Source organism: Periophthalmus magnuspinnatus, chromosome 6 (genome assembly GCF_009829125.3).
Source record: "Periophthalmus magnuspinnatus isolate fPerMag1 chromosome 6, fPerMag1.2.pri, whole genome shotgun sequence".
Classification (NCBI taxonomy): domain Eukaryota; kingdom Metazoa; phylum Chordata; class Actinopteri; order Gobiiformes; family Gobiidae; genus Periophthalmus; species Periophthalmus magnuspinnatus.
The window spans coordinates 26,552,942-26,567,371 of record NC_047131.1 but is presented as its reverse complement, the minus strand read 5'-3'; the positions used below and the strand labels follow the sequence as shown (position 1 = coordinate 26,567,371).

At 39.8% G+C, this 14,430-nt stretch overlaps 1 protein-coding gene across 2 annotated transcripts in view; it reads right to left on the bottom strand.

The window, feature by feature from the left end:
• Window positions 1–1,052: 1,052 nt before the first annotated feature.
• The window catches only part of cdh13 (cadherin 13, H-cadherin (heart)), a 334,193-nt gene continuing 320,815 nt past the window's right edge, over window positions 1,053–14,430 (bottom strand). Inside the window, exon 10 of one of the 2 annotated variants that reach the window (XM_055222713.1) lies at window positions 1,053–2,386. In XM_055222713.1, coding sequence (XP_055078688.1) covers window positions 2,379–2,386 — 8 coding nt within the window. In that variant the 3' untranslated portion in view covers window positions 1,053–2,378. The remainder of the gene's footprint in view (window positions 2,387–14,430) is intronic. The other variant, XM_055222714.1, reaches the window with a different exon arrangement.

The window sequence follows — 14,430 nt, the reverse complement described above, 5'->3', positions numbered from 1 at the left end:
TTATTTGGCTCTTTTGTCCATAAATCAAAATATGAGTGTTTTTCCCCTGAGGTCGCTCTCACTAGCCTTAGCAACAGGTTTGATTGACAGCGCTGCTAAGCACCCGCCCCCTGCTAAACAAGTGGTGCTGGCAGAAAGGAGTGTTACCTTCAACAGCCTCACTTTGGATTGGCTCTTTGGTTGCTATGATACTCACGGTTGTAATTTCAAATATGGAAGTGGGCTCCAAATCCGCCGCTGTAACCGCTAGTCTTGACGAGCGTCATTTGGCTGGAGCTGAACGCTACGGGTGGCGTCACTTATCCCTTAGTTCACTTTTTTTACGCAATCTATACCTGTAACTTGCCGTGGTCACCTTCTTGTTTCCATGGAGTTAGATGTAAGTGGCAGATCATCCACCAGCACAGAAAAAAAGGCACATACCGACACAATTATAAGAAATGAACATAATCAGTTATAATGAGAATTAATTTGTCAACAGCTCTGCTCCCAAAATGGACAAAAGTGACCCGGCTGGACCCAAGTCACCTGGCACACACTTGAGTTTTCTGCTTCTTGTTCCATGTCACAGAAACACCAGGACTCACAGGAACAATCAACAAAGCGCTCCAATTTTGCTGTCGAGTCGCGTATAGCAATTTACTGGCTACTTACCTGCCAACTCCACATCACAGGGTGAAAAGTAGAGGGTGAAAAATCCTGCAAGTCCCTCAGTGTTGAGCATTTTCATCACTGCCGCCAATAAATACCTGCCACTGGTGAGCTGCCTTTTTGAACCGGGGGCCGAAGATTGAAGCTAATTGAAGACACTTTTATAGGACAAAAGCCGGTTTGGAGTGGGCGATTTTTGCCAGTGAAAAGAGGGTGGAAGTTGAAAAAAATAATATAGGTGTTAGCAGCCGGGTCAGCTATAGAGTGGTCAAGGGACAGTGCTGCAAATGGAGGGATAAAGGTCAGTCGAAATCCCTGAACAGCATATTAGCAGGCAATTTGTCAGAGCTGGTCTAAAAACCTGCCCCGCAAGTAAACAAACATTTGTCAAACAGCATTGTGGGAATTTTCAGTAACGGCTTTATTAAATTAGTGCAAAAGACAGACATAACTCATTCAAAATGTCATCTTTTTCTTTAAAGGTGGTCTTCCACACAGACCCACAGTCTCACTACGTGGTTCTTTATGAGCTGGAGAGAAAACAGGATTTCAAACTATGCACCAAACTCACAGCCTTTGCAAACCTGCTCAGTTGTTCTTCAAACATTTATGGATTTGAAAAGGGCAGAAGTGACATAGAGAAATTGAACGGAAACAAATGGACACACTCTTGATTCTGCAATTTTCACAGTCCAAAAAACCTAAAAACAATGAGATGTTACACAAAACTCCTTCTCATGTTTATCATTAGAAATAGTGCCTAAAATCCACCATAAAAGAGGTTTATTTTTCTTTATTACTCACTGTGGGCGACCAAAGTACATAAGTTAATCAATACTGTATATTTATACAATGGTAAAAAATAAAATATTTCGATTTTTTTCAAGGTTTCACTTTCACCGTTACTATAAAGATATACGGTTTCCACTCCATGACAACTAATAAAAACAGAAGCAAACTGGAGCAAACCCCAGAGAGAGATACAGACTTTTAAAAGGCTTATGGCTACCATCTTGTCCTAAAAAAAAATCACAACCACTGCAGACAAAGACATACGCTTTGTTCCCTCTGTCTAAAAATCAGATGGAACACAGTCTATGATCAATAAAACAGAAATATCAAAGTCAGAAATATATGCAATTCCAGTTGGCCAGCAAGCGTTGCCATTTTGCAGTTGCTGGCTCGATGAGGAGGTCAGTCGTGAAATGAGAGAGGTGAGGGTTTTAGGTAACTGAAGGGGATAAAACAAAAGAGGTAGCTATGACAGATTATGTATCGCTTGTATAGCTTTATGTGATATTACAAAATGGATCACATGATGTTTCAAGTATCTCCTGGCAGCGTGCCATGGAAAATGCTAATACCCAGTGTATGGACGATGAGCTGAAATAACAAAAATGAATTGAAACAGAAGAGGGAAAACTACAGAGATCGTAAAATATACATAAAAATGAAGATGTGACAATCAACAAAAAAAAAAAAGTGTAGGATTTTGTATAAGTGAGATTTCTTCAAAAAGTCCATGTGCGCCAGGAAGGGGGGGGTTGTGTTGTTTCCTTATTTGATTTGTCATGGTGAGAAGACTCCTCCTCCATTCTTCTTCTTTTGTTTTTTATTGTGTCCTCCATCCTCTTTTGCTCTCCTAAGCCTGGGTTTGCGTAGGGGGAGATAAGTCGCTGCTTTCCGATGTTGCAAAAAAAGGGACTACGGGAGGTTTTCAGCAGAATCTACAGGCCTGCAGCGAAAGATGAAAGGAGAGGAGGAAGAGACAGAAAAGAGAGAGGGAAGAAAGAAGAAAAACAATGTCAGAGTCATCGTCCAAGCCAGAAGGGAGTGCAATCAATTACTGAGGACAGGTGATGCTATTGTGGCATTAAAGATTCAGTGAGTACACCACAGTGGTTCTAATTGCCCACTCTCAGTCCAACCTTTAGACTAGAGAAACAAAGTAATTGGCTGTAATGGGAAAGTCCTCTTCAAAGTGCGCCAGTGGACAGCTAAATCAATACAGCCCCAGCAACTCTTTCTCGAGTGAAAATGCGAGGACGTTCACACTGGTATTTTGATTTGTCATGCCATCAGAAGACTTGGACGAGAGATTTTTGGCCTATGTGTTTCCTCATCGATACTAGATTTCGAACGTTTTGGTTTTGGTTTGTCCATTTAAGGAATCGGTTAAATTACATGTCTGAAATTACATGGCTTATAGTTTTTAAGAAATCTTCATTTTGCCAACTGGATAAAAGTTTCGAAGTGACTACGTTTCGCCACTCATCCGAGAGGCTTTTTTCAGCTTGGATAAAAATGTCCTTGTTGACTCACCAAGGTTGAAATACACGTAACCAAACCGTTCTAAAAGTGAAAACTGTACTACTTAAATGAAAGAGGTGTAACTGCTTGCAATTCCGTAACACACTCAATTGCTTAATACAGCTGTCTAGACAAGCTAACTCCAACATCACATAATTCTATACTTTCTGCTCAGGTGCATTAATATTTTTTGAGAATAAAAATGGAACCTGAAACTGATAATCGTACTTTTTTTAGTGTGTCACCTCAAGGCAGATGGAGGTCAGCATCTGCCATCGCCATTGACTATATATATAAATGGACATAGCTAACGCGCTAGCCGTTGTACACCAAATACGAAGTGAGCGTGGGCGCACTTTCGGTTCCGTTGACTCTTGCTCCAGTTCGCTTTACATCGGAAAACTGTCGCCTCCTGTCTCCGCAACTGCTGCTGTCACGGTCTTAAAATGTTCATATTAACCCACTCTACATGATCCTAGTGTTTTCATTTCGCTATTGCATCTGTAAATTAAGATACGGACATTAATAACAGACAAATCAGGCGCCTTCTTTCCCCGAAGTCGCCCCCTGCCGGCATTAGCAACAGGTTTGATTGACTCGCGCACTCCTTGCTAAACTTTGCTTTACCTTCAGCAGCTTCGCAATGGATCGGCTCTTTGGTTGTTACGATAACTGCGGTGGGAATTCCTAACACGCAACTCGACTCCAAAATCGCCCCTATAACCGCTAGCATCGATGAGCTTCATTTGACCGGAGCCGAACACTAAGGGTGACGTCACACTCGCTTAGTCAACTTCTTTATACAGTCTATGGCCATCATCGAATAAAATCTGTTCACAAATCTAACACGGTCATTTTTAACAAACCTGCAATGATGTCTGACCTCCCAAAACAACTGGAGTGCGAGCAGAAACAATGGTGTGTCGGTGTATACCCAGTGGTCCCCTTACACTCACTTTATTGATTAACGATGCTCGACAACTACTGCTCATGCTCAATAAAAGTTTCACAAGTTTTTTTTTTTGCCATTTCAGGAACCCAAAGTCCCAAAAGAAACTGCGCGGACAAGTTCCACTTAGTGATACCGTAGCCTATACCGGAGAGTACAGCATCTACGGAGCCGTGTAAATGGAATATATGAAGCTCCTGAAGATTCATAGAGCTCACCAGTTTCTCTCTTTGGTCTCAAACGCTTTTAAATTCCCATAGCTTTCACTTAACAAAAAAAAAAAAAAAAAAAAATCCAACCTCCTAATCTAAAGTAATGCCCGTCTCTGGTCTGCTAGATTGAACAAGTCAAATAACCCATCTTGGCAGAGGGTCAGTTACATTCAGTGAAGTGACATTTGAATTTGTCTCATCAGTCAGGGAGAATTGCTGCTTGGGAATGTGATCCAGAGTCGCACACAAGCGTTGGTTTAAACACACACACGCACAGAGATACATAGGCACACACGCTCACTGCAGTATGAAATGTAAGAGTCTATTGATTGCCTCTCGCAGCCATCTCCTTCCAGACTCCCCTCCCTTCCTCCCCATCCCATCCTCCTCATTTCTGACATCGGCGACGGCAGAAACCATTCTCGCTCTGCCTCACCATTTCGCTCATTCTCCCCACCTCCTCTGCCCAAACCGCACTCTCATTTAAGTATCCATTTTCGGAACAAGCTGAATTGGATAGGGCAAGCCGGGTGTCGACAGTGTCCTTAAACTTCTCTCCAAGACAAAGTAGAGGCCTCGCAGCACGACAACACTTGAGTTACAAGTGAATATTGAGATAATGCTTCAGTGTGGTTGGTACAGGCAGGGGGATGAGTGCCGTAGAGTACAGGGAGCGGCCGTAAGAGTGTGTACTTTACTCAACTGTGTGCTACAGAAATAGGTACACTTTGGTTCCTATGGTGTAGATATAAAGATCATCGAATCATACGCACACCGGTGTATATCTGAGTTTTCTTTTTCCAGTTGCCTTGCCACAGTACAAATATAAAGCATAAGTAGCTCTGGAGGAAAATAAGTCTGTTGTGCGCTGTCTGCATCAAATTATATCAGGAAATCTGTGCTAGCATGTTAGTTATTGTTAGCTCTACTGTCATGACAAAACTTGTTGTGCAGAGTTGTGAAAAGAGCTTATAAACTCATCGCGGTGAGTAATTAGGATGTTCGGAAAGCTTAAAGCAGGGGTGTCCAAATTTTTTTCAACGAGGGACGCATACTGAAATATATTTGAAGCGGAGGGCCACAGACATTGTACCTTTAATTAAACTCGGAAGATTATTGTTAGGTCTGCGTCACAATGCAGTGTGATGTTATTCAGGTTATTGAGGTAGAATTGCTTCAATTTCTACCAAAAATACTTCCTGTTCAATTGGGCCAGTTTAGGAGGAGGCATGAGGACCAACAAAAATTGGTCTGATGGCCGCATTTAGCCCCTGGGCCTTGGTTTGGACAGCCCTGGCTTAAAGTAAGTGAGTAACCGCTTTGGATCACTACAAACGGTTTTATGCCAGGTACAGGGCCTTTAAAGTTTTACATAGAGCTGCTGTTGTTATTCTGAGATAAAACAAAACCAATTCATTCAGTCAACATGCAATTTAAGCTTTTTTCTATTATATTTTCCTTGTAATTTCTGCAGCAGTAAAAATACAGCCTCTCAGGGAACGCAATCTCCTCTTAAAATCACAAAACACGCCTTTTTTCTCCTTTCTTTCAAATCAAACCCTCTTATTTTATTGCATCGCTCTATTTGATCAGGCTGGACATCAAAGCTGATCTTTTTTTTTTTTTTTTTTTTTTTTTTTACAAAATAACACTTACTTCCTTGTCTGAAGAGAATAAAATGTTCCTTTTCTCTCCATATGCTTCTTTTTTTCCCACAGCGAGTTGCCAACCACAGGTATCTATCTTTGTACCTGTGAATGTCATGGTGAGGATCAGCTGACACGGGAGTCTGTTACATTCATTTATACTCACAATTTGCTTTATATTTACCGACCGAGATTTGATGGAAGCCAGAAGAGGGTTGATTTTTGATTCACGTTTTTCTGGTATAACTGTCAAGAAATCCTATGCAGTTTAAGTGGCCATTTACCTGTATTCTGCACCGCATGGCAGCATTCAAAAGTACGTCAATTTGACAGTAAAAAGCACGAAGTAGCACCTTATTGTGGTACACTGAATCCATAGTGAGTGGGCCTTACTTCCAACAGGACACATAAAGGACCACCTACAGTGTTCTCGCGTCATTGTATCCACGACAATACCGCGCCAAGAACAGAAGCCGAAAAAGTGTATATAGACTATTGGCGTCTCAGCTTTCCTAACAGGCTTACCTTTAATCCTTGCTTTAACACCAATACTGGCTGCAAAACACATGTAAAACAATCGATTTGGAGGAGTCATAGGCGCCACCAGCTTCCAAACGCTTTTTGATGTTTTTGTGCTTGGCTTTTGTTAGCGTTTAAGTGGGACGTGCACACTGCTTTGGTCCAAGATGGGAGAAAAAAATGTCAATAGGTCTCAAATGGTCATGGTTTTGAGACTATTGGCGACACCGAATGTTTGTTGTTCCAGTCTTTCTCCTCATGAGATTACAGCACATCTTGAAGAATGCACACTATAATTTTCGTAGACATGGCGAAATGAATTGGATGGCAAACTTGAAGGCATTGTCCAAGCGATCGATGCACGTCTGAATGGCAGCGAATATCTAATACCTTGGCATCGATTTATATATTTCTGGAGGTTTACTTTCAGTGCAGCTGTTTATATAACGACTTAAAGAATCATTGGCAAAAAGGAGCAAGCCAAAAGTGCACAAAATGCTCACATCTAAAGAGATTTCAGGAGCTTGCTTTTGCCTCCCATGAAAAGGTATATGAAGAACAAGTCTCCCCTCTGGCTACAAAGTTAAGGCTTTGGCAGAAAATATATTGCAGAATGGATTTAGCGCTGCTGCTGGTACAGAGGAATGAAGTTATAGGCAAGAGTAAATCGAACTAGCATAGTAAAATATATTTATTAGCGATAGACTGTACTTTCATAGGAGCACAAAGTAAAATTCAAAAAGGTCATTTAATAAAAGCTAATACAGTTTGATCATGTATTTATTCTTCCAGCAGACAAGCTCACTCTAGTCAAGTCACTCTACTACTTGCGTTTGGTCCTATTTGCATGCTAGTTTTTCTTGAATTATTGTGCCTAATCTTGAGGTAAAAGTAAAATAAGTCTGTCTACGTCAAATTATAAAGAGCGTTATTGTCCAATAATCAGAGAGTGCACATTAACATGCTAGTTGTTGTTAGCTTTACCGTCACAGCAAAACTCTGCGCTTCTCTCTGAAAGTTGTGAAATGTGCTTATAAACTCATCATGGTGAGTAATGAGGATGTTCAGAATGCATAAGGTGAATGAGGAATACGTTTGGGCCACTGCAAACAGTTTAAAATGAATTATTATTATTATTATTATTATTATTATTTATTTAATTATTAGTTCTGTTTTGAAGACAGAAAATCAGGAACAACACCATTAAATTTGATTGTCGTAATGTCAGAAATATATAAACTACAATCCATTATATGCATTCACAAACTGGGTGTAAAATACTTTAAATGTTATAAATAAAATATTACATATGTGCGAGTTCTGTAAAAAAGTGTGTTGTTCCATTTTGCCCTAGAGACTCAACTTTTCCCCCTTTATTCCCAACACCCCTGTTGTTGTTTAGCACCATCGCTGACTGACAGCTAAAGGTGCTATAGCAGTAAACACCACAAACATTGCTTACTGTTTCTGGCAAACACAAATGTCTTGCTTTTCCATCAGCTCGTGCTACAGCAGTATCCACTTTACACTTTTAAAGGTCTATAACAGCTTATTGGGACTCTCTGTGGCTAAATGCCCGAGCTTAAGCAGAAAATGTAAATTTAACAAGCTCTGGGAGAATCAAAGGGGGCAGTGGAGGGGAGAGCGGGGGCCTAGAGCGCTTCTAATTGCGGAGAGGAGAGGAGTGTGACAGCTGATTGGTCCAGGTATGTCACGCCTGTTTCACCAAGAGCACCGCCACCGCAGCATGAAGAAGAAACATTAGACAGCGAGACCGGGGATTTGTCAAGGTGTTACAATGGCTATAATCAAAGTTAATAAGGCGCGCCAAACTCCCATTTAATCATTGATGAAAAACTGGGAAGTTAAACAGGAACTTTGTGAAGTTTACAAATGTCTTAGGGCTGATGTGACTATGGCTTTACGTTTGGTCTCAGAGGATATACAACAGCAGTAGTCAGAGTAAAGTTGTGTTTTTAGGCAAGACACTTTGACTCATTTTGCATATATGTGATTGAGAAGTTAATGAATATTGCACCTTGGTATACAACGTGCAAATTACCGGTAGTGTGAAATGTGTTATTCAGCATGTGTCTGATATCTCAATGCAAAGTACGGAATTGACTTTCAAATATGTGAACACAAACTTGAATGATTATTTTTTGTTAACACTGATTTTGTAATTGTAATTAAATGTGTATTTTTAATGTGTGTTCACCTGCCCAAGGACTACATTTGAAAAGTAGCAGTAGTTAAATCTGGTACAAATCATCTTTTCTTTTGTAAGATTAACGATTTTGTACACGGTCCCTGACAAATGAAGAAAAAAAGAAAGATACCACCAAAAGAAAACATAACCGGTTTGTGACAATTCAAAATGACATGTCTTTTGTCACTTTTCTCCTCTATTTTATATCTTATCACATTAGTTATATTGTGCATACTAGAATACTGTAGACACCTTAGTGTAATGTTTGCAGTAAAGTTTCACTGTTTAGAAAGGGCACACATGATGCCTAAGAGAGCATTCAGCAGAGACCAAACCAACACTAAGACTTGACAGAGAGTGAACTGTGAAAGTACTTCAGTGATCTCTGATGTTAAAGAGGTGCTGACATTAGAGGTACATAAATTAAAGGTTATGAATACTGCAATCAGGGATGAACTTTAATCAGCACGTAAACCTGCTCATTTGAAATCATTAAAAATCATTAGGGATATATTCATATCAGCTTGTTTCACACATAGATGTCACTGCTATTCTAGGCTGTACAATTTACAATGACTAATGCACACCGGATACTTAAATGCCAGATGGAAATTAACACTTTATATATTGTATAACAGGTTATCAGTGGAAAGACATTTGACTGTAGCGTGCATTTGCTTAAAGGGCTCATGTTACACTGTTTTATGATCTATGTTATATAATATTGTGTTTTGTTTCATTCACACATGTTTAACACACAAACACACCTGCATATTTAGGCTGAGTTCTTCTCTCAAACAGAAAACACTCTGTTCCACCTTGTGATGTCATGTGGTAATACAGGAAGTGCTCCAATGTGTTTTAAACTCCTTTACTAGAATGATTTGGATAACTTCAGCCCTGAAACTGCTAATCCCTACTGAACAAAAGGTGAAACGTAGCTGTTAACTTGAAAAATATCACTACAAGACATCACAAGGTGGAACAGAAGTTACTCAAACATGTGTGAATGAAACAAAACACAACTCCAGGTATGTTTTTGAGGAGGTGACATCATTCTAACATGGCTTAAAGCTCAAAAGAATCCATTTTGTGTAATATACTTTTCTTTAAGTCCCACTTAAGCATTTGCACATTACTCAGACAAGACCAAATGGAAGTTGTGTACTATCTATATAAAAACTGCTACTTACTCAGTGTAATTGCCTACATTTTTACATTGCCTTGGTCCTACAGTCTTTTGTTTGGAAAGATGTGATTGGCTTTGTACACATATAATTCCAGTTGCCGTGGAAACACAGCATTTGTCCAACACGCATATAATTCCTGCATGTCAAATTAAGTCCAGTAGTGTTCTTTAAAGGGCCTATATTATATAAAATTGATCACTGTGAGCTTTTGGCCATGGTAGAACACTGTTACCTCCTCAAAAACATACCTGGAGTTGGGTTTTGTCAAATAGTGTTCTGTCAAAATGCTCTGTTCCACCTTGTGATGTCATTTAGTGGTTGTGTTTGAGAGAAGACCTCAGCCTAAATGTGCAGGATTTGTGTGTTAAATGTGTGAATGAAACAAAAATAAAACTCCTGGTATATTTTTGATGAGGAAACAACATTATAACATAGATCAAGAAACAGGAAATAGCGTAATATGGGTCGGAAGAGACTTTTCATATCAGAACCTGCAGATCAAAACCTTTCCAAAAGCTTAACAGTCTTGGCCACAAAATTCCTCTCTTCAAAGTCTGCTGCTGCTGAAGTAAAAATGACATTTTTTCAAGTAAATAAGCCACCAAACATCACGTCTTTGTAGCTAGAAGGGGATTAACGTGAAGGAGGAGAAAAATGGCTGTCAGGGCAAAATTAAGGATCACAATGATGAAAAAAGAAGCCGCAAGCAGGGATTGTGGTGACGTGGTGCCATCTATGTAATTTGTTGTACTAAATGTTTTGTTTTAACCTTCAAATCACTTTTCTTGGAACTACACCATCCCCTGAGGTAATAATAAAGAAGAGTTGTGCAGAAAAAAGTAGACATGCATTTACCGGCATAGACTAATCTGCCGTAGAAGCCGGTAATCCTGCATGGAAAAGACTTTAGCGAGTGGTTTGAGCCGCGAGACCTGCTGGAAATTGACTGGGTACAGGGTTGAATTGGCGTGGAATGTGTATATATCTTCTCCATGTGTGCAGATAGAGCACGTTCCCTCAAGAGATTCTCCTTTATCCCCTTATTTCACATCTTGCTTCCTTCATATTCTAGAGCTGAACATATAAGGAAGCACCGGCACAAACTGCAGTCTCCAGAGCCTAGTTATGTCCACCGCACCTTTAGGAGACAAATAGTGTGTGATATTTATGGAGTGGTCATCTGGCGGTGAACTTATTGTGGTCACACTTGATCTGAGTTTTATTAAGAGAAGAGTGAGGTGGGGGTGTGGTCATTCGTGGACGTGCAGATAGAGGGCGGTATTGTTGAACTTTTGTTGTATTTGGTACGTTGTGATTAAGTCTATAGCCTTGCCCAGAGATGTTTTGGTCCAGTTTTGGATGTCATTGCTTTATGTTTTTTTATGTTTATGGTCTCTTTCCATCAATACAACTGTTGGGTATTTGGTGTGAGAGATTTTGGGCTGCTGTGTCCCCAATTCCTTCCAGACTGACTCGGATCTGCGGGTGGGCCAGAGGATTCTCAGGATGTGTTTGTAGCATGAGGTTTTGAATGCTGACAGTCTGAGTCTGCTGATATGGGCAGTGTGATCTCTCCCAATGTGAGGAAGAGCTGAATTTGCGTTGAAATTTGATCTACTCATCTATAAGTACACACGAGCCCAACACAAGGCCTGTCACGATAACACATTTTGAAGGACGATATATTGTTACAGAGATATACAGCTTTTCCACCTTCAAGGCACTCGAAGCACTTTACATCAAGGAACCACTCACCCATTCCCACGCACATTCATACACCAGTGTACGCAGACACTCGAGCTGAAATGGATTAAGTGTCTTGCCCAAGGATCAAACGACAGCATTCATCTGTGGGAGCTGATCAGACCGCTCAACCAATGAGCTGCTGTCGCCTCTAATGCAAAATAATCCACGTAAACCATTTTAGACAGTATCATTACGTGGCATGAGCTGCATCAAATAAATAACTCAGAAGTTACTTTTTCAACCCTCTGCAGCTTAAATCTCTTCGTATTACGACAAACATACCCAATATCTCCCCATTTCTGCAAAGATTTTGTACACAGAGGTGATGTTGGAGGCGGCAGCGGGAAGAACTTAGTCAATGTAAAAAGACGACAAAAGCTTTCAGAGTAAATAAAAGCAGATGGCCCGTGTTGGTGCTGTTTTATTTTCTAAACATGCAGGTATGTTCATCCCGTGTTACTATCGTGTTGGTGCTATGTTGATGCCATGTTGGTGCTGTTTTATTCCTAAAGATACAGGCTTGTTCATCCCGTGTTACTATTGTGTTGGTGCTGTTTTATTTGTAAAGATGCCGGCATGTTCATCTCGTGTTGATGCCATAATGCTGATTTTCAAGCACAGTATAATAATTTAAGCAAAACAAACCTTCAGTGTACCATCTTTCTGTGTAAATATCTCATGTTTACACAGAAATTGCGGCTTATATTCAGGTGCGCTCTATAGTCTGAAATTTACGGTACTTAAGTGTTCTGCTGTGTATTTATTGCAGCTCATGTTTTTGAATAATATTGTACATTCAAAAGGGTTTCGGGGTTAATTGTGCTTTATGGTTTGGTTTCAGTATTATTGTTTATTTATGTCAGCAATATATCGCACTATAACACAAAATGTTTTATAGAGACAGGACTAGAAAAAGTGCAAATATCATTGACCAAATTATATATTGGTCTATCTCTACATTTATTTTCTACAAAACTTTGGAAAATGACTTGAATGGGTTACTGTGCTGATCTGCCAGTACTCTGTGAGCAAACAGAGCTGCAGTGGCCCTATAAAGACATCTGACATCACAACTGTCCGACAGCTGGGCCATGTGTCCATGAGGGTTATGTGCATTATTTACAGGACTGTGCTACAAACCCCAGTGGACTCCGCACTCACTCAGCACCTCGCACCATAAAATAACTGGAGTTCCCCAATCCTGCCCTGACTGACAACCTGACTGAGTCCCCAGTGCAACCCTGTCTTAGATTTTTATTTTTATTTATTTTTTTGAGTTGTAGACGTGAAACAATATCGGGTACTTCCACTTACAACAAATAAGCAAAATATCCCTGTATAATCACATGCAAACCTGCACAGTTCACTTGCATTTTGGTTGAGTAAACACTGCCAAATCAACTGTTAAGTGTTTGTTTGTGAATAATGGAGTTTGAGATTTAACACACAGTTTATTTGCTGTATTTTCTTTCAAAACGATACATAAAAATGACATAACTGGATTGACATTATGTTGGGCTTTTTGCACCTTGCTCATAAAGGAGTCAGAGTAAAGTAGTGAGTGTAAAAAATGGTTACAGTAAAAACGTCAGAAAAAAAACGATTGGCTGTTATCTTTTTCATTATCTTTCATTATCCAAGCTAAAAAATATACTCAAAAGATAATGCTATGTTTACACACCGTAGCAAAACCCTTGAAAAACCAATGGGCCACTGCCAACTTGGAGAGCCAAAAATCTAAGTGAATGGTAAAAACCCCCTCAAATAACACGTTGACGCTAGAAATGAAATAAAAAACGCATTTACTTTAAGCCAAACCGCTTTACAGAGAAAAACACAGCATCCACCTTAATTTTTCTCTTCAAACGCTAATTGATCTTTGCCTTTTGTAAGTACAGCTTTTGTTAAACGTAGAGTATATAACAGTCAAAGACAATGAGATACGTAGTAAAAAATGCAAAGGCATGCGGCATAAATGGGGCTGGGGTTGACTATAATTACACTATTGAAAAGCGTAACACAAAACCATTAAAAAGAACATCTGTTGCATCAATGTCGGCGGCTTTTTATGTTAATATTAAATGAATTGTTGGCTTTTATTGAGAACTTAAAGAGCAAAAAGAACGGAGATAGATTTTAAAAGAGGTACAGATGCGTGAATAAATCTATGTGCTATCTATGTAGTCATGCATACGTGTCTCCCAGTGGGTAAGACTGTGGCATTACATAGAGTGGTTTAATCTGCACACCTTTGGTACAAGCGCCCCTCCGGGTCCTTTCATTCTGCAGCGCTCCTATCTCCACCAGGGGTCAGAGGGCAGTGCAAAGATAAGCGAAATGAAACAGGATACTGCAGGGTACTCTCTGTTAGACTGGCACTGCACTGTAGTAATCAGAGCTCCCCATCTGTCCCTATACAAGTGAGTGTGGAAGAGCTCAAACATGGAGCTTAGATCCAGCTATACTCTCTGTACCAGCCATCACAAACTTTACTCTTTCAAACGTATCCCCTTGAAGGACCGTAACACTTCAATTACTGCACATTCGAGTTCATTTGCGAAAAAATAGATCACATTTTTATTGCGTCGGATTCGATTTGGCTTTTGAAATCATTGCTAAAATATAATCCTCAGATGATTTATTTAAATTGCACATATCTGTTTATCTGCTAATGAATGTGACACATCAATATATTCATGAGCAGTTAACGCTGGCTATTTCATCTTTCATCTTTCATCTCAATTATGGTCTATATTTAATGTGAACATAAGTTATAAAAGCTCCAATATACCCTGATTAGCATGGAGTTTTATCACATATATATATAAAAAGAACTAACCTTTTTATTATAGTTTCTGCATCCAAGCACAAAACATAGCGCACACAAGAGAGAACATGCTGTGCTCCTTACTATCTCTTTAACAAATGCCACTGCCCATCACCGCTGTGTTTACTGTGGGCTAATGAATCCTGCTGAGGCTCTGGACACCTGAAGACT